This window comes from Pituophis catenifer, unplaced genomic scaffold, assembly GCF_029215685.1.
Source record: "Pituophis catenifer annectens isolate HBS135680 unplaced genomic scaffold, rPitCat1.0.hap2 SCAF_1, whole genome shotgun sequence".
Lineage (NCBI taxonomy): Eukaryota > Metazoa > Chordata > Lepidosauria > Squamata > Colubridae > Pituophis > Pituophis catenifer.
Window position 1 is genome coordinate 164,037,295 of NW_027256881.1, and position 24,227 is coordinate 164,061,521.

A 24,227-nucleotide genomic window follows, 5' to 3' on the forward strand; every position below is an offset into this window, starting at 1 on the left:
AATGCCGTTTCCGTGCTGTACCCAGGCCTGAAACCCGACTGGAACGGATCTAGATACGTCGTTTCATCCAGGTACTGGGGAAGCTGTCGTGCAACCACACTCTCAACAACCTTCGCCACAAAGCGAAGGTTGGAGACTGGACGATAGTTAGCCAATGTTGCCGGGTCCAGGGAAGGCTTCTTGAGGAGAGGTCTCACCACTGCCTCTTTCAAGGCGGCGGGAAAGACACCCTCGCCCAATGAAGCATTTATAATCCCCTGGAGCCAGCCTCGCGTCACCTCCTGGGAAGCCAGCACTAACCAGGAGGGGCACGGGTCCAACAAACATGTGGTCGCATTCAGTCTACCCAGAATCCTGTCCACGTCCTCAGGGGTCACAGAATCAAACTCATCCCAGATAACATTCTCAGGACCTGCCCCCGTCATCCCCGCTGGATCTACCCAGTCGGAGTCCAGATCTTCCCGAATCTGAGTGATTTTGTCATACAGAAACTGAACAAAATCCTCGGCTCTTCCCTCCAAGGGGTCCTCCCTCGCTTCCTGGTGGAGCAGGGAGCGGGTCACCCTAAACAGGGCGGCCGGGCGGTTATCTGATGACGCAATAAGAGCAGCAAGATAAGTGCATTTTGCTGCTTTTATTGCCACTAGGTAATTCTTAATATGAGATCTTACCAGTGTCCGGTCAGATTCAGTACGACTGGCCCTCCAACTACTCTCTAGGCGTCTTTTCCGGCGCTTCATCTCCCTCAGCTCCTCAGTAAACCAAGGAGCCAGGTGAGATCGACGCCGGGTCAGAGGCCGCAAAGGCACGACTCGATCCAGAGCTCCAGCGGCCGCCCTATCCCAGGCGGCCACTAGGTCTCCAGTCGAGGCGTGAGCCAGAACCTCAGGAATTGGCCCAAGCTCCATCTGGAACCTATCAGGTTCCATCAGGCGCCTGGGGCGGTACCATCTCATCGGTTCCGCCTCCCTGCGGCGGGGTGCAGCGGTTCGAAGGTCAAGGCGAAGGAGAGAGTGATCTGACCATGACAAGGGCTCGATGACTATGTCCCCTATCTCGAGATCACTCAACCACTGTCCAGAGACAAAAATAAGGTCCAGTGTGTTTCCCCCCATGTGCGTAGGGCCATGAATTAGTTGGGTCAGATCCATAGCCGTCATGGAAGCCATGAACTCCCGAGCCACCTCAGACATCTCACCCACGGACGGCAGGTTGAAATCCCCCATGACCATTAGTCTGGGGGTATCAACCGCCACCGCGGCGATAACGTTGAGTAGCTCGGGCAGGGCTGCTGCCACGTGGCAGGGAGCCAGGTACGTGATCAGCAAACCCCTCTGAACCCCATGACCCCACTTCACAAGGAGGGTCTCACAACCGGCCGTCTGAGGAACAGTGGCCTCCCTCGGCCTAAGGCCTTCTCTAATAATAACCGCTACTCCCCCGCCCCTCCCCTGTGACCTCGGCTGATGGAATGCCAGGAAGCCTGGTGGGCACATTTCTACCAGAGGGACCCCTCCCTCCGGGCCCAACCAGGTCTCCGTAATACCCGCCAGGTCCGCTCCCCCCTCCTGAACCAGATCACAAATGAGGGGGGCTTTATGTATTACGGACCTGGCGTTGCACAACATCAGTCGAAGGCCCGGGCCCTGAGGGTCTGTACAACCTGGAGAACGAGTGGAGCCTTGGGGGCCAGAGCACGCTACCGCTCGGAGACAGCGGGTGCGCGCTCCCTTAACGTGATTTGGCCCCCTGCTCCCGCCATATCTACCCCTCCCACTCACAGTACCGATGATAGAAACACAATCTGGACAAGCTCGACCCCCCCCATCACCTCCCTCAATGGAAGGCAAGTTGGTAGTAATTGTTTTTTCTGCAGTTCTAATTATCCTCTGAAGTCTGTGTCTGTCTTGTTGGGTTGCAGAACCAAACCAGACAGTTATAAAAGTGCAGATGACAGACTCAATAATTCCTCTGTAGAACTGGATCGGCAGCTCCTTGGGCAGTTTGAGCTTTCTGAGTTGACACAAAAAGAACATTCTTTGTTGTGCTTTTTGGATGACATTTTTGATGTTAGGTGTCCATTTTAGGTTCTTGCGATATGGTAGAACCTAGAAATGTGAAGGTCTCTACTGTTGATACTGTGTTGTCTAGTATTGTAAGAGGTGGTAGTATGGGAGGGTTTCTCCTAAAGTTTACCACCATTTCTACGGTTTTGAGTGTGTTCAGTTCCAGATTGTTCTGGTCGCACCACGAAGCTAGTTGTTCAACCTCCCATCTGTATGTGGATTCATCATTGTCTCAAATGAGACTGATCACTGTGATCTGTCCCCGTCCACACACACACACACAAACACAGCCAGCCGAGGGTTAAGGAAACACTTTGGCACACACCCAGGTCTTTATCTCCAACTTGGCAGCGATTTACACACTGTCTGCCAAGTGCGTTTATTTTCACAAAACAGAAAGATAAGATACTTAGCATACAAAAAGTCCAATCAGAATAATATTTCTCTCAGCAGTTCCGGACGAGGCTTTAGTGACTATCCAAGGTTTACTTTTGTTCGTCACAAGGATCACTGGCCACCACCCTCTATTATATAGTCTCTGGGGTGTGGTCCAGTGACTCAGTTCTAATCCCTAGCATGCCTCCTGAGCTGCTGCAATCGTTTATCACGCCTTCGGAGGCGTGCGTCCAGGAATGATGTCTCTCCCTTGCTCTCATCCGAGCCACCTGTCTCCCTGCTAATCTCCTCTCCCTCGGCCGGCACCTGAGACAGTGCCAGAGGGGAGGGGCCTGGAGAGGGAGGCCTGGCTGACTCCTCTTCCTCATGCTCGGAGCTTTCTTCCTCCGATGGGACAGGCTCAGAGGGCGGGGCCACAACACACTGTTGTGTCATCTGCAAACTTCAGTAGTTTAACAGATGTGTTGTTTGAGATGCAGTCATTGTTATATAGACAGAAGAGTATGGGTAGAAAGCAGTATCCTCACTTGACCCTGTCCTTGTCTCGTCTCTAACTCTTAAATTGTCTTTAATTATATTTAGTTGTCCTGGATTTAAAGCATTGTTTTTCCTTTCAGGCCAATAGTATTCAGTGATGGCTGCAAGTTGTATAAAAACTATTATGTTCTGTGAGCATTCTTTCAAAGATTAAGTTTGGTGACTAATAGTACATGAGAGTTCTTATTCTTCCTTATAAGCTGATGTAGGCTTGCCTCTCTCCCCATCTCTTGTCTATGTAAAGGAAGAAAAAAGAAGGATGGTAAATTCCTAAACATAACCAATGCTTGTGAATTTGGCAACCTTTGTGATGCTGATTTTTTTCCCCTAACACCCCCTCCCCCCAAAAATTATTCATCTTGGATAAGGCAGAATGGATCATAGGATCATAGGTGGGTTGCCCCCAGTTCATACCGGTTCTATAGAACTGGTAGTAAAACCGGTGGGAGGCTCTGCCCACCGACCCTGATGTCATCAAAACGCTTCTGCACATGCTGTTGCGCAGAAACGAACTGTTGTGAACCAGTAGTAAAGGTAAGTAGAACCCACCCCTGCTGCACAGGCATGATGAGAACAATCCCATTTAGTATTGGGTCAGAATAGACTAAAGGGACATGAGATGCAGCAGCAGTATAGTTTGCAGGATGAATGGAGAGCTCTTTAACTCAACAAGAAAAAGCTTCTTTTCCAATCCTGATTACTTTAGCTTTAGAATTTTTCCTCTGGTGGTCAACTGGATCAACAGAAGACCCTTCTTACATGTCTGTTTGGGAAGCTATCACAGATAGCTTTTAATCAGAATAATCACTTCACTAACTGTTGGAAGTACAATATCTTTAAGATGATCACTTGTTCTTTCTGACTTTAATATGTATTCATATATTGGAAAATATACTAGAAAATATTCATACACACCTATATTAGGAAATGCCCCAGTCTAGAAAATCCCATATACTTTTCTGACCAAATTTATTTTTCAAGAATGGATATTAATACTAGGGGCATCCTAATAAAATTACTATCCTTCGATAAAGCGGTGCAATAAATTTGCTAAAAACTGTAAAATGCTTTTGTTTGGAAAGGAACATTAAATTTTAAAAAAGCTGCTGTCCTAAATAACTCTATCAAATTAGTGCAAAGGAGTGCAGATGCAGATTTTGAAACAAAGACTTAAATGTGTCTTGATTATTTACAGTATGCATACCTATAACTATTTCTGTTTCTTCAAACAGAACTATTCCAAATAATGTTACTGTCACACCTGCTGTAACAGAAAAATCGGAAGGTACGTACATCTTCTTGCCATTGCAAAACAAATTTAAATATTTTATTTTACAATAATTTGCTATTTGCTGTTTTGTTTATAAAAGATTAGTATGTTTAACTTCAAATATTATATCTTTGCTTCAGTAAAAGACGTATGTATGAAAATAAATCCTACAGATTATATTTAAAAATAATAATTGGAAAAGCCGCAAGAAGCAGGAATGGACAATATTTTTTACAAAGGAAAACAGCTGGAAGTGGAAAAAGTTGAGGTTTCCTCAGAAACTCTTTTCAGTGGTTGCAGTTTCTGGAGGCCTTTTTCCCATTAAAACAACATAAAAAGATATTGTGGGCTTGTTCGTGCATGATTTTAAATGTAGTTTGTATTTAATGCATTTAATTACAGACTCTTTTTGTGTTTTCGAACACAAAATGTGATCTGTTCATTTTCTATGCTTATTAGCAGGCAGATATTAAGTAAAAGATTTACAAAATAAGTGTATGTTAGACTGCCTATCAACTGGGCCCTGGAAATGTTTTGTTAAGTTGGGTGAATGAGGATACAGCAAGCCAGGCAGTGAGTGACAACAGCTCTTTATTGTAGGGTGAGAACCCAGCAACTGACCTGGGGAAACAGCTCCCCTTATATACCTTGCAGCTGTGGTGGTCAGCCAATCAGGTGATGGCTCGTTAATTCAAACTTCCCGCCAAAACCTATATACATAACACTCCTCCCCTCCCAGAAGTCACTTGGGGTGGACATTAGCATACATAGTCCCTCAGGTGACCAGGCCACGTCCGCACCCTAGTTGACCTGCGCAGTTCAGTTGGAGGTGTGCGTCGAGCGGGTCGGAGGAACTCCCTGTTTTTCCCTGCTCTGCCAGTGGAACCTCCGAGAATTCATTGTGGGTGGCGACTTCTTTGGCTGGTCAATCTTCCGCGATGGGGCGGCGCTGGATCTTGGTGCCGACAGCTAAGTCCTCTGTTTGACTTGGGCTTGAGTTAGCTCTGGAGTTCTGCTAGTAGTTAGGGAGCGGTTCGTCAAAGGTGTCGTCTGTGTCGGCAGTTAAACGCTTCCGTAACTGGTCGATGTGCCGGCGCCAAATCCTCCCATCTCCCATGTCTACCCTATAAGACTTGGGCCCGGTTACCTCCGTAATTGTCCCAGTTTCCCAGAGGGGCCCGTTCCCATAATTTCTTGCGAATACCGGTGTCCCTATTGTGAACTCTCTAAGCTTCCTATCTGTCCCTCTGAAGTTGTCAGGGGAATAGCTGGGGTGTAGCCTGTCCAGGACTCCTTGGAGCTTCCTCCCCATTAGCAGTTCCGCCGGGCTTCAGCCTGTGGCGGTGCATGGTGTGGTGTGTTGGGCCATTAAGAATTTGTCTATTCTTTCCTGCCAGTCCCCGGGGCCTAAGCGTGAGATGGTTTCCTTCACCGTTCTCACAAATCTCTCAGGCAAACCATTGCTAGTCAGATGAAATGGAGCGGAGAGTATGTGCCTGATCCCCAACTCCGTTAAGTACCCCTCAAACTGCATGGCCGTGAACTGGGGCCCATTGTCTGAAACTAAGGTGTCCGGTAGGCCATGGGTGGCGAACAACTGCCTTAGCTCCCTAATTACTGCGTTAGTGGTAGTGGCTTTCATAAGTCTAATTTCCAGCCACTTTGAGAAGGCGTCTACGACGACCATGAATACCTGCCCATGGAATGGGCCAGCAAAATCTATATGGATCCTAGACCAGGGACCCTGAGGCCATTCCCGTTCCCTTACCGGTGCTGTGGGGGGGTCTGACCTAGACTCTTGGCAGGGCTGACACTTCCCTACCCACTCAGTGATGTCTTTGTCCATTAGAGGCCACCAGACGTAACTCCTAGCCAACCCCTGCATCTTCATGATCCCGGGATACCCCTCATGTAACAGATTTAAGACTTTTTCCCTTAGGCACAAGGGAATAATGACCCGATCACCCCACAAAAGACAACCCCCTTGCATTGCCAGCTCGCTTCTTTTGTTAGTGAAGTGTTTGAATTCCCTGCCCTCAGTTTTTTCCGGCCACACCCTCATGACCCAATTCGTGACTTTCCTAATCACGTGGTCTTTGGTTGAAGCCCTCGCCACCTTTGCAGAAGTGATGAGTCCCGAGTCCAAGACGTCAATCAGCAGGACTGGGATTCTGGGTGTGGGGTCTTCTATCCTGTCCAGTAATGGGCAACGGCTGAGGGCGTCGGCATTGCCCATACTCACCCCTGGCCGATGCACCAGGCGATAGGAGTATGCTGCCAGGAAGATGGCCCAGCATGTCATCCTGGGAGACAGGGCTGCTGGGGTGGGTTGGTCCCTGCTATGAGACCCAGAAGGGGGCGATGGTCTGTGATGAGGTCGAAGTTTCTGCCGAACAAGTATTTGTGGAACTTCTTGACTCCTGAGAGGGCTGCCAGGGCCTCCTTGTCAAGTTGACTGTAGTTCCTTTCGGCGCTTGACAGAGTCTGAGAGTAGTAGGCGATAGGTGCCTCTAGACCGTTCGGTAGTCTATGGCTCAGGACGGCCCCCATGCCGAATGGGGACACATCACAGACTAGAACAAGGGGAAGCGTAGAGTTGTACTGGACTAGAAAACTCTTGGCCGACAGGAGTTTCTTTACGGCTGCAAATGCGATAGCCTCAGTTTTCCCCCAAACCCATGTGGACTTCTTGGCCAACAGTCTGTGCAGGGGCTCCGCTACTGTTGCCTTGTCCTTTAGAAAAATGGCGTAGAAGTTCAACAGTCCCAGGAACGCTTGTAGTTCTGCCTTGTCTTTGGGGGTGGGGGCCTCTTGGATCGCCCTAATCTTGCTCTCAGTGGGGTGTATGCCGGTTCCGTCTACCCGATACCCCAAGAATTCCACAGAAGGGACTGCAATCATGTACTTGTTGCGTTTGACCCTGAGTCCGGCACTTCTGAACTTCCCTAGAACTTGTCTAAGTCTCTCCCCTAGCTGTTGTTCGTCTTCTGCGGTGACGAGCACATCGTCAAAATACGGGACCACCCCGGGGATCCCCTGTAACAGCCGCTCCATGGTGCTCTGAAACAGTCCGGGAGCTATGCCGACTCCGAATTGGAGTCTGGTACACTTGAAGGCACCTCTGTGCGTAACTATAGTCTGTGCCTCTGCAGTTGCGCCATCTACAGGCAACTGCTGGTACGCCTGCGCAAGATCGAGTTTTGCAAAGATATTGCCAGGGCCTAGGGAATGCAGCAGATGGTGTACGATCGGAACCGGGTAAGTGCTCTGCTGGAGAGCCTTATTGATCGTACACTTATAATCTGCGCAGATGCGCACTGACCCGTCAGGCTTAACGCGGGTCACTATTGGGCTCTCCCACCGGGCATGATCGACTGGCACTAGCAACCCTTGCTTAATCAATTTGTCCAGTTCCACATCGATCTTTGGCTTTAGGGCAAATGGTACCCTCCTGGGCTTCAACCGGGTGGGGGAAATATTGGGGTCAAGGTTGAACGAAATAGGGGTCCCCACATACTTGCCAAGTTGCTCGTCGAACACGTCCTGGAACTCCTGTATCAGGTCGTCCCTCAGGGTGCCTCGCATGTTGCGGACTCCGGTGAATCCCATTCCCAGGGCCCTGAACCAGTCCATGCCCAGGAGGCTTGGGAGCTTTCCGCTGACCACGGTGAGGGGAAACTTCTCCCGGAATTCCCCGTACTCCACCTGGAACTCGCCGATTCCTTCCACGGGGATGCGGTTCCCCTGGTAATCGCGCAGTCCAAGCCGCTGGTGCCGTAGGTGCCATTTCTGGATGCTGGGGACGGCCTTCTGTAGCTTGTCCCAGGACATGATGGTTATTGGGGATCTGGTGTCGATCTCCATTATGCACTCTTGCCCCTCGATTTCGATCATCGTGTAGATCTTCTCCCCGGGGGATGTGCAGGTCTGGCCGATTCGAATGGTACAGGCTTCGAGGTCCTTAGATTTCGCACCATTCCTGTGGCCACTCTTCTGATTGGTCTTCTTCTGCTGCGCCGTCTCTGATTGGCTAGCGCTGCTCCGCGGCTTGTAATTGGGAGTCTGCTTGGATCTACAGACTCTAGCAATGTGACCCTTCCGATCGCATTTTCGGCAAATGGTGTCTCGGAACTTGCAGGTCTGGTGCGGATGGGGTCCCCCACAGCTGGCACAGGCGTCTCGGTGACCTCGCCAGTCCTGCCGGTCCTGTTCTGTTCTGCAGACCTCTTTATCTGACTCCTCCTCGCTCTCAGTGCCTACGGTCTCTTGATGAACCGGTGCTGACCTCTGTGCAGTTCTGACCTGTGTCGTCGCCTGTAGTCTCTCGGCTGCTTTGGTAGAGGATTCTTGAGCCCTTGCCTCATCTAGTGTGATATGTAACGTTAGATTCATCTTTGCGAGCAACCTCCTCTGCAAGCGAATATCTCTCACTCCGCAGATTAGTTGCTCTAGGAGCATCTCATCTAAGTCTCGGTACTCACACTGGTTTGCGGCCTTGCGCAGGGCAGCGATGTACTCGCTGATCGATTCCCCCTCCTTCTGAATGTGTTGCCAGAACTCGTACCGCTGGACGTATTTCTATGGCGTCGGGGCGTCGTGGTCCTTCAGCAGCATCTGGAGCGTTTGCCACGAGATGATGTGGACCGAGTTCAGTTCCGACAGGGCTTCGGCCATGTTGAACACCTTGGGGCCACAATGGCTCAGGAACAGGGCTTTCTTCCACACGTCGGGCAGCCCCTGTAGATCGCTGGCCACCAGGAAGCATTTGAAATGGGACATGTAGGATCCCCACTTCTCTTCTGTTGGGTTGAAAGGCAGTGGCGGTACGTAGGCAGACATCGTTGGTAGATTCTCCAGGTACTCCACTTGTTCGCCTGGCAGGATTCGGGTTTGCAGCTCTCTTGTCGGCTCGTGGCTTAAGCTCTATCCGTGGCTTCTGGCCTCAAAATCCCACCTTCGTCGCCAATGTTAAGTTGGGTGAATGAGGACACAGCAAGCCAGGCAGTGAGTGACAACAGCTCTTTATTGTAGGGTGAGAACCCAGTGACTGACCTGGGGAAACAGCTCTCCTTATATACCTTGCAGCTGTGGTGGTCAGCCAATCAGGTGATGGCTAGTTAATTCAAACTTCCCACCAAAACCTATATACAAAACATGTTTGCAGTCTTTTTTAGATTGCAAATAGTACACAGTTCCACATACAGTTAAAAGTTCTAGCCAGTGGTGGGTTTCAATTTTTTTTACTACTGGTTCTTTGGGCGTGGCTTGGTGGGTATAGCATGGCTTGATAGGCATGGCTTAATGGGTGTGGCAGGTGAAGGATGCTGTAAAATCTCCATTTCCTCCCCTATCCAGGGGAAGGTTACTGCAAAATCCCTATTTCTTCCCGATCAGCTGGGACTTGGGAGGCAGAGAATTGATGGGGGCGGGGTCAGTCAGAATTTTTACTACCGGTTCTCCGAACTATTCAAAATTTCTGCTACTGGTTCTCCAGAACTGGTCAGAACATGCTGAAACCCACCTCTGGTTCCAGCACTTTGGAATATTTTTAGCTTATTATAGAGATTTTTTCCACCTTCCCTGTTGAGGGATTTTTATGTTACTTACTCTAGGAGCAGCTACGTTTTTATGAATGTTATCTTTTTTTATATAAGTCTTATCCAGAACATCCTTAAAATCCTGCATCTATTAATTTTGTTCTTTTATTAGTTTTTTCTTTTCTTCAACAGTGATTAAACATAATGGAGAAGTCCAGATAACTGATATCACTGAAAATAGTGCTAAACTGCATTGGACGATTCCTGAGCCTCAGAAAGTCTATGTCTATCACATTACAGTCACCTCAGCACATGACCACTCCTTAATTGTGAAGCTTAATTTAACTAGCAATGAAAGAGTCATTGGAGGTCTTCAGAGTGGACAAAAGTATAATGTTGCTATCACAGGTTACCATAATGCCCAAGCCAAAGCTACTTATAGGGGAACATTTAATACAAGTAAGTTATCTTGGGTATTTGAATTAAGTGCATTGTTTTTTCTATCTATTTGGTTTTTGGACATATGAAGAAGCAATCCAGTACATTGTCCTAATAGTAACAACACATAGCCTAATTAATACTATGTATTTGGGTCACATTTTTAAGCAGCACTATATGCTATAGTGAGGTATTCATTTGATGCAGATTTTTTACAGTAGGAGAAAAATATAATATTGTAACAATTTGATTAATATTGATCTGCGACTTTCAAGTGTCTACTCAGAAGGAATAATGCCCTTTTCCTGCATTTTTACACTGCTGAAGCATAATTTCTAGTGAGAAACGTATTTCTAAATGAAGTGCCTGATTTGAGTACCACCTTTGTTAAGAACCATTTTATACTTCAGGCAAGTTTGCTCAAAATGTCTCTTAAAAAGGGAGCTCGTAATAAGTAATCATAACTGGATTACTGGATATAGTCAGGTGTTATATAATATTCAAAATATATATCTCTATATTATTATAATATTTCCATGATTTTAATTCATTCCTAGGCACTGTGCTTGCTAAAATTGTAATATTAAAACATATGATAGCTTTCTTGTTCTTTATGTATCATTACATACAAAGCTGAAGAAGTGTTGTGTGAAATGTCTCAATCAGTCTGTAAAAAAGTTTATTGCTGTAATTTGAGTCCTCCTGAGCCCACCCTCACAATTGCTTGGCTTGCTTTCTACAGAGAGCATGCCAGCAGCCAAGATCCCTTCAGCAGGAACAGCAGCAGCAGCAGCAGCAACCAATGTAATGGTGAACACTGAACCTTTGGAAGTCCCTGAAAAAGGTGAGTCCAAGCTATTAAAGATGTCAGAGGTGTGGGAAATGAAAGTTTGGATGGATTAAACCAGAAGTCCCCAAACGTTTGGGCACCAGGGACCAGTTCTTCGGAGAGAGGTTTTTCTGCAGACCGGAGGGGCGTGGTTTCGCATGCTGCCTGCATCCCGCAGATGGGGCTGTTTGCGTAGACAGGTTTCTGGCATGCTGCGGACCTGTGCCAATGGGTTGGGAATTCCTGGATTAAACTATGTTCTAGACAAAACATCTAAAGTGGCACCAACATGATATGCTACCCGAAACAAAGGATACTGGTTGATTTTCATAAAATATGTAAACTAAAGGGTAAACATAAGGTGCCAGGGAGCTTTTTATCCCAAAGTAAGTGGCAAGTAGATTCATGACCATGAACCCCAGTTACCCCATGCTTTATACCAGAGTTTCCATTAGCTAGAGCCAGCAAGTAGTACTATTATTGTTGATTCTCAGTAAAGCATGACAGGATTGTAGAAATTAAAGCTGGATTCTAATACAGGGTGATTTTGAAAATTCCAAAAGAGCTAAGAGGATGCTCAAATGAAATGTACCATATTGTGCATCTCTTCTGTAGTGAGATGCATTGGTTCCTAGTATGTATGTATGTATGTATGTATGTATGTATGTATGTATGTATGTTTGTATGTAAGCTTTTCACATTGTATGAAGATGTGTGAAAAGGAAGAATACCTGGTTTTGCACAACCCTACCATAGTCTTTTGGGAAAAATGCCCACAATTTCACTGTTCACAGATCCTTTGACATTAGTAATGGTAAGACATTCTTCAGCATTGCAAGGTTTAAAGCTTTAGGAAACTTGTAAATAAAAAAATCCTAGGAATGGATTGCATTTCTTCAGTGATTACAGTTAGGGAGACTTGCTCTACTGTCTTAATGATCTTCTTCCCAAAAGAAGGCCTATCACTACTGTTCTAGTAGTACTATCCATTTGCATTCTGGAGGGCAAATGTTGGCTCATTCACTCCTTCAGCAGACAATGACTTAGCCTCATATCCTGCAACTGCATAGCACTTTGGTTTCATTCCAAAAAAATGCTTCAGAATGCTTCAAAATGCATATTGGTATGAATGTACCCGTATCTGCAGTTCTTTCAAAGTAGCCATGTCTTACCTTATGCTACTGTATGTCAATTGGTAGTTGCATAGGACAGCAGTGTGACAGACATCTGTTTTAAAGAGTTGCAGTCAGGTGCTGTGTTCATGTATCAAAGGTTCATTTTTGAATTATTTTCAAAGCCCTGCCAGCCCTAATAGACCACCAGTCATCCTAGCATAAAATGTTTCTGGGGGTAATGGAAAATATATTTTATTATGGCTCATTGGAAAAGTCTGAGTTGTGTCACTATAAAATCCTGTGCTCATTTCTTTGCCATTTGTCTTAGCTCAAGTAATTGTTTATTTTTGTAACAAACCATTAACAAATCATTGTGCTAAACTCAGTTATTAACAATATGTAGATAATTCACATTTGTTCTGAATATATTATTGTGTTAATTTTTTTGTTATAATAATTTTATGTTAATATGACAAGTGTATGAAATTGTCATAATTTTAATGAAACCTCTGTTAAAATCAGTTTTTATTTTGCTGCCACTCTGATTGGCCTGCTCATAAGATTTTTAAAAACTATGGTAGATTATATAATTTTACAAAACTAAAATGGATTGAATTGATATTGGATTTGTTATTTTTCAAAATCTGATGTTATCTTTAATGCTAACAGTATTTGAACTTCCTTGTGCATTGTCCATTAATAGGAAAGTTATGAGCCACATAATTCTTTCAAATTTCAAATTCAGACAAGTATTTTATTTTGCTTTGTTTTAGCTTCCCACAATCTACTGGTTTTTTTCTGTTGCATATTATGAATTCTGGCCTGAACTGCCATGCCAGACATTTCTAATAATGTTCATGATCGTGGTAGAACTCACATTTTTGAAGTCTGCAAACTTCTGTAAGACCATATAAAAAAAAAAATACTAGGATTTCCTTTCATTAAAATTGATTACTGAAAGTTTGATGAAAGGTACTAGATATATATCTTCATTCAGGCTACCCAGCAATGCTGTTTTGAATATGCTATTCCCTTTTATGAAGTTAATCATAGAAAAATGTAGAAAACTAAATTCTTATAAGAGATAAATTCTGAAAGACAATTTTGAAAACGTTGAGCTTTGCACAGCTTTAGTTGGAAATTGGTGGAGATATCTTTTCCCCAGACATGGCAGATTTTGCATATTTGCATTACAGATTAATTTCTTTAATCATTTTCATCTTTGTTTGTCTAATTCCATTATTCTTGTCTTTTTAATGTGTATAATTGCACTTATTTTTCTGTTACCAATTTTCAGCCTTTATGACACAGTTGTTGCAGCACTGAACTGGTTCTTCAAAGTCTCTTGTCCTCGTCTAGTTTAACTTCTTTTCAACTATTCTTTTGCAAGTGAGCCACGTAAATTTCATGTAATAATGATAACCCTTTTCTTTCAGACTTGTATTCACCTATAAACATTCCTAGTGTGAGAAAATCCCCTGTAGTCATATTGTTTCTGAAGATGCCATGACATGATTTTGGGTGGAGACAATAGGAAACTGTATGCTTGTGTGTGTGTCTGTGTGCTCATGTGTACTCTTCCAAGTGGCTATGGGGACTGCTTCACTGAATAGCCTTTGTTTTTGAGACATGATAATGTTTTATTATGCAGCCAAGAGGAAGGAATAAACTTCAGTGTAGATGTAGAAAGCAAAATATAAAGTAAAGGATTCAAACGTTTCAAGTACAGGTAGTCCTTGATTTACAACCATTTGTTTAGTGACTGTTTGAAGTTACGATGGCCCTGAAAAAAGTGACATGACCTTTTTCACACTTACGACTGTTGTAGCATCCCCATAGCCATATGATCAAAATTCAGGCACTTGGCAACTGGCATGTATTTATGGCAGTTGCACTGTCCCAGGATCATGAGATCACCATTTGTAACCTTCCCAGCCAGCTTCCAATAAGCAAAGTTAACGGGTGGAAGCCAGATTCACTTAATGACTGCATGGTCCATTTAACAACTGCAGTGATGTGCTTAAAACTGCAGCAAAAGGGAGGTAAAATTGGCCAAAATTTATTTAAAATTCACTTACTTAGCTACAGAGATTTTGGGCTCAATTGTGATTATAAGTCAAGGACTATCTGTAAGGTGAATAAAATGATTTTAAAAATCCTATGACCAACTTCATTGAAAGAGCTGTTTTGTATACAGTATATTAAACCTTAATTAATTATTCTATGTTATTATTATTATTTTTAAATCTCTTTTTTCCTCTGAGCTTAGATTTAGGTCACACCATTGTTAAATTCTAATACAATTAAGGTCTTATTCAAATAATCCTATCCAATCTAAATCCTCCAAACAACGGCTACTCTGCTTTTTGTATTGAGAAGAGCCTGGGAGTCTCAGCTCTTGCCAACTCATAAGACTCTAGGATTGTAAATTCAATTTCCTTCTTCTGACAAGTACTTTAAAAATGTGATAGTGCCACAGAAAGCACTTCCAGAACCAGGCAACAGTGGACAATTTAACAGTATAGCTTAATAGTCAACTTCCTCGCAAATTCTGAGTTCACGGACATGCCCCCTCTAGGTGGCCATTTCACCCTCAGTTGAGCAGTATAGCGAATGCTGACGTCAGTACAGTACTGGCCCACAGTACTGTTAAAGGCCAACAAATCCAAATAAGTGGACAGGAAGTAGAATAAAGGCTCCACAGGAAAAGATGTGCTGAAATTCACCTTCTATATCTAAGAAAGTACAGGTCTTGTAAGAAGGGGAGGATTGTACTGAGGGGAGGATTGGCCCATTGGTGATAAAATAAGAACAGTGTAATTTCAGGAAACCAGTTCCAGTGGATTGTGAGATTTGCGACTATATCCTTTTTGCATTTTCCCCACTCTGCTTTTTATATTTCTGACTGCTACTGTGCACTTGATTTGGCTAATGACTTAACAGAGGCATGCAGAAATGTAGCACTTTTACAGCCCATCTGTGTAAGACATGAGCCAATATAATATTTACACTCATGCACTGGCTGCCTGGCATATCTGTGATTTTATTAGCAGTGCAAGGTTATTATTTTCCATATAGTTTCTGTAAAAATCATTAGTGAACGTTTGTATTCTACTTCCTTTTCGTTTGTTGAAAATGTTTGGGTTTTTTGGTTGGCATCTTGTGCCTTTTTCGAAGCTTTTAATATTTTCAGGATCATTTAACCTTTGCACATGTTGAAATTCAAATTTAACAGATCCTTGCTTACTGGACCTTGACATGGGCACGCAGTGCAAGGAGTATCAGGTTAAGTGGTTCTTTGACTACAAAAACAAGATCTGCACCCAGATTTGGTATGGTGGGTGTAGCGGTAATGCCAATAGATTTGAGACAGAAGCTGACTGCATTAGCAGATGTTTGAAGCCATGTAAGTACCCAAATAGGATTAACCCATTTTGTACTTTCAATATTGTCAAACAAAATTTCCAAGCAGAGGGGAAAAATAGTTTAAACACAAATTCCACACACTTTTTCTCTACAGCAGATGAGAAAGACATGCAGCTTCCTGTCCTTGAGAAAAGTCATTTGTCAGGTAAAGACAGAAATGAAGAGGATTGTACTTCTGACCATTTGTCCTAAAACTGTGTCTTGGATGCTTGTCATGGCTGTTGGTCAAAGATAACCATACAGTGTGCCTTCATGTTGCTTTTCCACAATAATCACCCCATATTTTCTGTCTCTGTTTGCATGCAACCTTAATATCTAAAAAGAAATGCCAGTGTCGGTGTAAAAATATTATAGAATGGAGCTACAATTTATTTATTTCCCACATGGAGAGGGCAGTCTCAGTACAAAAAGTACTTCCTCAAGAATGGTAGACAAGTTTCAGATTCCATTGTGGAAGAACTTCATAATGTAGCTTTATCTTTGTGGCAGGAAATAGTGCCTGCATCTGGGGTACAAAAATCCAGATGACCACAAGGTTGTAGCAAGGAGACAGGGATTTTTTTTTTTGCAGACCAAATACAGTTACCCTAGTTAATAGGAGCTTGTTGAACTCCCTTTTTGTTTTGTTTTTTGATTGAAACTTCTTTCAGTTCTTTTTATTGTCTACTTATGGACTTAGAAGAGATATTCCCTTTTTTCATAGATAGTGTAGCCATTCCTTACAATTCAATCAAAACACTCACTTAAAATGATGCCATGGAAATTTTCTCCATCCTGTCCTACATTGAGAACCTGATGCTAGCAGTTTTACAAACCCAAATACTTTCTTCCTAGAGTAACTCTAGGAACTTTAAAGAGTAACTTTAGACTTCTCTAAAGAAGTCAGGATTTGGGTCAAAGGGAAAGCTCTTTAAAGAAATTTAGGAAGCAGATCCTGTAAAGGGTTTTTTTTTTTTTTGGCCATCCTCACATTCTAGTTGGTTTTAGTAGGAAAATCTGAATGGGAGAACTAATAATCTTTGACTCTAAAAAAAATAAAAGCAGCTAAGAATAGAATGAAATGATTCTGGAACTGAAATTTAAAAAAAACTTGGACAGCCAGTTTAGAGAATACGGACCTGGACCGGTTAATGATCTGGTTAAATGTAAGGCAACTTCCCACATTGTATCCTAAGACCAAACTTTATACATCAGAACATTTGACTTCACTGCTGGTTTGTGAGCCTGCATTATCAGTCAGCTGGTTATCAAAACCTTCAGTTACAAGTTCTTTGAAGCCCTCTATTTAGAAATTCTCATAAATAAACAATTTTAGAAATCTATGGCATAGGGGACTAGAAGACAACATATCTTTGGATTTTACATCCAAGCTGCATATTTAGATGGGTTTCTAGAACTTGTGGAGAATGTCCAAGTCACTGTACCTGCATGAGCCACGGTGGCACAGTCGATAGAGTGCAGTACTGCAGTTACTTCTGCTGCCTGCCGCTACCTGCAATTTGACAGTTCAAATCTCACCAGGCTCAAGGTTGACTCAGCCTTCCATCCTTCCAAGGTGGGTAAAATGAGGACCCAAATTGTTGGGGGCAATATGCTGACTCTATAAACTGCTTAGAGAGGGCTGTAAAGCACTGTAAAGCGGTATATAAGTCTAAGTGCTATTGCTATATTCTTCTACTGCTGGTCAGTGCTCTCTTTATGCTAATCTTCAAAGCAAACCTGGGAAATTTCCAAGCACTGCCTTTTGGATATTGACAAAGAAGAAATAAAATGGTCGTAATATGAAGATTATTTCATTTTTCATGTTTCCAGAAAAATAGCTTCCATCTCCCCATTAGGAGCATTTTGCTATAAGATCATGTGAAGATGGTAGATAGAACCGATAGGTAGATGCAATTGATTAGATTTATTTATTTATTTATTTTTATTTATTTTGTCAAGCATATATAAAATAACAGGTAAACGTATAAACATAATTTGAATACATGAAAAGAGTAAGTAAAAAGGAATATTAGGACAGGGATGGTAGACACACTGGTGCACTTATGCATGCCCCTTACAGACCTCTTAGGAATGGGATGAGGTCAACAATAGACAGTTTAAGGTTAAAGTTTTGGGGATTTGGGGAAGAAGCTACAGAGTCAGGTAGTGCATTCCAGGCATTGACCATTCTGTTACTGAAGTCATATTTTCTGCAATCGAGTTTGGAGTGGTTTACCTTGAGTTTGTATCTATTATTTGTTCTGGTTGAAGCTGAAGTCATCATTGACAGGTAGGACATTGTGGCAGATAATTTTATGTACTATGCTTAGGTCAGACTGAAGTCGGTGTAGTTCTAAGTTGTCTAAGCCCAAAATTTGGAGTCTGGTGGCATAAGGTATTTTATTGCGGGTAGAGGAATGGAGGACTCTTCTCGTAAAATATCTCTGGACTCTCTCGATTTTATTTATGTCTGATATGCAGTGTGGGTTCCAGACAGATGAGCTGTATTCGAGAATTGGTCTAGCAAATGTTTCGTATGCTCTAGTTAGTAGTACAACATTACCAGAGAAGAAGCTATGCAAGATTAAGTTAACAACTCTTAATGCCTTTTTGGCAATGTTGTTACAGTGGGCTCAGGCACTTAGATCTTTAGAAATGAGTACTCCAAGGTCCTTGACCGAGTGAGGATCATCTATAAGGTCATGTGCATCTAATTTGTATTTTATGTTTTGATTTTTTTTTTTTTTTTTTTTGCCAATGTGCAGGACAGAATATTTGTTGGTTGAGATTTGAAGTTGCCATGTTAGACCAATCTGACACATAGTCAAGGTCTTTTTGAAGGGTAGTTGCATTGTCAGTGGTTGAATAGTTCAACATCATCAGCGAAGAGAACAGAATTGCTTTTAATATGATCGCAAAGGTCATTTATGTAAAGTATGAAGAGTGTTGGACCTAAAACACTGCCTTGGGGAAACCACTATTAACATTAATACCATTATTACATTAATGGCATTAATAACATTAATACCATCATAACACCACTATTAACACTATTAACAATTAAGATGGCAGAAAAGGTTTTATTTATTGTATAGTATTAAGTTAAAACCTTGATTTAATGGACAAGAGGAATATCTACAATATCTGAATGTACATCAAATATGAATGTACATTATTGTTATAATCTATAGCATTTCTATACTTAATTCATTCACATCTATAGCATTTCCATACTTAAATCATTCACAATTGTTGTAAATTGACACAATGACATAAATTGAAGCAAATGACATAAAATAAGTCAAATGTTCAAGAAGTTTTGTGTGAATGGATTAGGCTTCAGATGAATTTTTTTAGGAATATCCAAAAATGCAGGCCATTCCCAAAGTTACATAATCTCTGGTGGCTGGTGCTGAAGTTCTATATGCCTAACCAATAAGAGAAGCCTATTTATGTTTTCTTGAAAATATCTAAGGACTGAGGGTGGAGGTGGGAGGTGCAGGGATAGGACTTCACAAATATTAAACCACTCACAATAAGCAAGCAATCAGAATTTGGAGAAACTAATGCCAAGATACACATGTATTGCTTTATAACCCTTCTTAGTTATCTACTAAATATAAAATATACAACAGCTGCTTTCTTCTCTTGGTTATCCATTGCTTCTTGGATTGTTATCAATAGGTATGGTGATATAGTAATGTTATTCTCTTTTGCTTATGCTTTCTTCTAAGCATCTGAAAATTGCCAATGTTTACTGTGACATTAGGTTAATGCTCTTTAGGACAGGAATTATCTAGGAATGGGATGTGATTCAGAATTCCACAGACTTCATTTAATTCTCCATCATTTTTTATTCCTAAATAGTGGCTCTAGGAATACCAATCTCCCCATCTTTCCACTCATCCATACTTACCTGTCTGATCCTGTAGATCTTCCTGCCATGGCATAATGCTAGTCAAAGGATGAAATAGCATAATAGCTAGGTAGCAAAATCTAATCTTGGTATTCTGTACTAACAACTTCAAATCAGAGTATCTAGCATCATTGCCATCTCTGATGTAAAACCTGAATAATATCTCTGCATTTTTTTCTGAGCACATGTCCTATAGGTGGAAGGCCACTGCAAGTTCAATTGTCATCATCAGCAAATGGGGCTAGGAAAAATTTCATCTTGAAATCCTGGAACTCTTACATATCAGGGTCAATACTACTGAGCTAGCACAGATTATCAATGTAACCAAGATTTAGAAGAGACCATTAGAAAGATAAGATGAACATGGAAATGTTTAAATGCTAAATATTAAGAAGATAAAAGTATACTTAGGTAATTCATTGTTTACAACAAAAAAGTGAAGGAAATGGATAGATTTACTTTTGTTTTCTATAGTAAAAAAAAGTAAAATAAGAAGCTGAAAAGTGAATTGGAGAACAAGAGAACTTAAGGTGAATGGAAACTTTGAGAAATTCATGAAAAATAATAACATTTCAGTTATCCCAAGGATCAGAATAGTTAAAGCAACCCCTTTTTTAGTAGTAATATAAATTACTGAAGTGGGCATGACAAAAAATGAAATAAAATATTTTTTTTTCCTGCTTGAGCAGGGGTTGGACTAGATGACCTACAAGGTCCCTTCCAAATCTGTTATTCTAAGTACATTATTCTAAATGCAAAACATGATTTGTCCATAGAGTTCCCAGGATCTGGAACTCTAATTAACTAATTAGGTTTCAATAGGGAGACATATTTCTATTTTGCACTATCCTAATTGTGTTTTTCTGACCTTAATTTTGCCTCAAATATTTTTCAAGCAAGGTGAAAATATAAACTAGTTAATTATTGAGCCACACTCACTAGTACAGCAACAAGAGAAGGTTATTAAAAAATCCATGCTTCTTCCATGAAACAGATGGAAAGGAACCTGCAAATGAACCTTATTGAATCATTGTCCATTTTTTCTGCAAATATATCGATACAAATTTTCATTGTAAATTTATGAAACTTATTCTTGGTAAATATTCTTTTGGACTGCTTGCCATTGGTTTCAGAAATATATTCAATAGCATTTATAATTAAGAGTATATAGTGAATAATCTCATCTATTTCACTGAAATCCAATTTTTTATACAAGATCATTTCCAGTAAGAACTAATCACAAACTTTATTCTTATTATAATACCACCCTGTTGAATGGTGGGATTCTTTAGCTGTTCAGTTAAAATTGGTAAAATAATAGGTGTTCCATGGTCCTTGTCTCTTCTCCATAATATTAGAAGGAAATAACAATAGGATCCAAAATTTTGTTAATAACAAACCCACAAGAAATCACAATGAACTGAACAAATACCCTTTGGCTGTATGACAAACAATAATTTGCTCCACAAACTGTGCAGATACTTGATTGTTCATAGATTTTTTATTTGTGTAGGATAAACTGTTGTGAGGAGAAAATGAAGCACTGAAGAACTGTTGCATCTTCTTTTTAAGAAGACACTATACAATAATAACATGCAAAATTAAATTTAGTTAACGTTTATTTCCATCGATGCTCTAGGTTGTGCATGCTCATTATAGGCATCACAGCCATAGTAACATAACTGGTCTCAACATTTACAGGACAGAAAGTGCACATGAAGAATTTATCCAGGAGGAAATTTCCAAGAAGGAAATTAAGAAGCAGAGCAAAAAAGGTAGCAAGAGAAGGTATGAGTAAAAGAAAAGAAATCTGAAATTAATTGGATCAAGGGAAATATGTGTATTGAAAAGTGATAACTAGTAAGCATCCCTAAAATAAAAACAGGCAGAGATAACTGAATAAAATTAGGTTAATAATAAAGTCCTGAGTGCCATTCTAATCAGAGTAAAAGATTCTTCCCTAGATATGTGAACGGTTGAGCTCACTATGATCCAGCTTCATAATCTTGTCAAACATTTTTAAGTGAACTATTTTGTAATATAATAAAATATTAAATATAATTAAAAAGTAATGGAGTAAAGAGTTCACAATATTAATTCATGCAGAATAACAAAATTCCATGTCAAGCTCTCCCTGATCCTAAAGAGATTAAAATAACAAAATATCACAAAAATATAATTGTAAATGCTATTAACTACTGAGGAATAGTAATAAATATCTGCCCTTCTTGAGTTTCTATCACATCTCCCATTTGTCAAGATTTCTCGAAGATAGTTGAAGGTTAAGCCAGACCATTAGCAAATTTCTTTAGAACAGGGTTCCCCAACCTTTTGGACCTCAGGGAACACCAAGTTCATAATTTTAAATCCTGCAGTCCACTAATACGAATCCAGCATGCTGCTCGCTGAAGCACTTGGACTCCCAGTGACGGGATGGGGTCCTTCAGGCACTCTCTCCCCTCTCTCTTCCACTCTTTCTCTCATTCTCTCTTTCTCTCTCCCCCTCTCTTTCTCTCTCTCTCTCCCACTCATTCTTTCTCATTCTCTCTCTCTCATCTCTCTCTTTCCCCCCCACTCTCTCTCTCTCATTCTGATTCTCTCTCTCTCTCTGATTCATTCTGTCTCTCTCTCATTCTCTCTCTGATTCTATCTGATTCTCTCTCTTTCATTCTCTGTCTCTTTCTCTGTTTCTCATTCTCTCTCATTCGCTCTCTCTCTCACTCTCTCTGATTCTCTCTCTGTCTCTTTCTCTCTCTCTCTCTCATTCTCCCTCTCATTCTCTCATTCTCTCTTTCTCTCTCTCATTCTCCCTCTCATTCTCTCTCTTTCATTCTCTGTCTCTTTCTCTCTCTGTCTCATTCTGATTCTCTCTCTCTCTCTCATGGGCCAGCCAGTATTTTGGGGCTGAGAGGAAGTCAGGCATCTCCCTGAGAGACCGAGGTGCGTGGAGGCACCAACAAGGGCCGGAAGAAGTGTGGGAGCAAAGCACTACTTGAATTTGCACGGCATCAGCATGCCTCGGTATATTTGCACCAGCCAACGGTGCAAAGCAGTCCTCATCTCCTGCCGCTTGGGACTTGGAGGGGGCTGATCTGGTGTCTGCAATGGAGAGCAAAATCCGGCTGCTCCCAGGGCCAGATGCTGTTTACCGCTCAGAGTCCCAAGCAGCAGGAAACAAGGGCTGCCTTGCACCGCAAATATACCAAGGCAGAATCCTGATGCCGCACTACAGCAGAGAGAAGAAGCCAAATTTTGCTCTCTATTGCGGATACCAGATCAGCCCCCTGCAAGCTCTCATCTATCAAGGAGCCCAACCAAATTTTCCTGCGCCACTTCAGGGAGCGCTCCTCGAGAGATGAGAGCTTGCAGGGGGCCGATCTGGTATCTGCAATGGAGAGCAAAATCCAGCTGCTCCCCAGACCAGACGCTGTTTACCGCTCCAAGCCCCAAGCGGCAGGAGATGAAGTCTGCCTTGCACCACTGGCTGGTGCAAATATAGCCAGGTGGAATGCTGTTGCCATGCAAATGAAAGTAGTGCTTTGCTCCCACAGCTTCCAGCCATCGCAACCGTTGCTTCGGCAGCTTGTGCTGCCCCCAGCCCCACCACTGCAACAGCACCATTATTTCATTCTGGACAGCGAGGGCTGCGCTTCTTTTTGTGCATTGCACATGCCACCCCAGGGCAGAGATTTCCAGCCCCACCACGGTCGGTTCCATATTCCAGAGCTGTAGTAGTCTCACTCACAGGACTGGCCTGTTAGTCATCCCGGAGAAGCTCCTCCACCCTGCTCCTTGGCAAGCCAAGGAGCAGGCAGCTTCCCAGCAGGCCGGTGTACCCGGGTGGAGGAGCTGTTTCGGGATGACCAACCGGCCAGTCCTGTGACTACTACAGTCCCATCCTGAGGCCTTGCAGAAGGAGAGATGTAGGCCCGAAAGGCATCTGAACCTCCCCCCCCCAAGGCAGCCGTTTGGCTGAGTGTGGCAAGCTCTTGGTCTTACCTTCCAGTTCCAGTTTGTGTGGCTCGCACCGCTCTACTCAAGGTGAGGTTTGAGCTCAGCCTTAAGAGTGGGGGCTGGCATGTGGGTGGGGTGATGTGAGTGGTGCATCTGTGTGTTCCCATGCGCGGGCCGGATTAATTGCTCTTGGGGCCATATCTGGCCCAGGGGCCATAGCTTGAGGATGAGTGCAATATAAAAAATGCAGAATTACGAAAATTCCTCCACGGACCACCAAAATTTTCTCGGGGACCACCAGTGGTCCGTGGACCACCAGTTGGTGACCACTGTCCTAGAATGTAGCTCATTTGATTACTTGAATTTATTCAGGGTAAATAGGTATTTCCCTTATTATGTTTCATTTATTTATTTTACATATCTATATGATGTCTTTTCTCAAATAGCTTTGGCCAGTTTATAATATAACTATATAAGTGTTAAAAGCCATAATGTAAATAATTTAACAACATCAGCATAAATCCCTAAAACTAAATGTCATTTAAGGCTTTTAAGCAAAGGCTTTCAATTTCTTCTTAAAGTAATTGCCTTGCTGCCAGTGGCAATTTATTTCACAAGACCCTCCATGGGGATGGGGGATAGACTACTCTCCATGTTACATATGTTCAAGATGGAATTTGCAAAAGTTGGAAAAGTGTGTTGCTCATTATATGGGACTGGATGACCTTAGGCTCAGGCCTAAGCCACGGAAAAGATGTGCT

The 24,227-nt window shown here is 42.5% G+C and overlaps 1 protein-coding gene across 1 annotated transcript in view; it reads left to right on the top strand.

The window, feature by feature from the left end:
* Positions 1–24,227, top strand: part of COL6A3 (collagen type VI alpha 3 chain) — a 107,373-nt gene that overhangs the window by 75,126 nt on the left and 8,020 nt on the right. Inside the window, 5 exon segments of the mRNA XM_070933159.1 lie at positions 4,232–4,284; positions 9,999–10,265; positions 10,987–11,088; positions 15,424–15,594; positions 15,709–15,759. Of these exon segments, the coding sequence (XP_070789260.1) occupies positions 4,232–4,284; positions 9,999–10,265; positions 10,987–11,088; positions 15,424–15,594; positions 15,709–15,759 (644 nt within the window).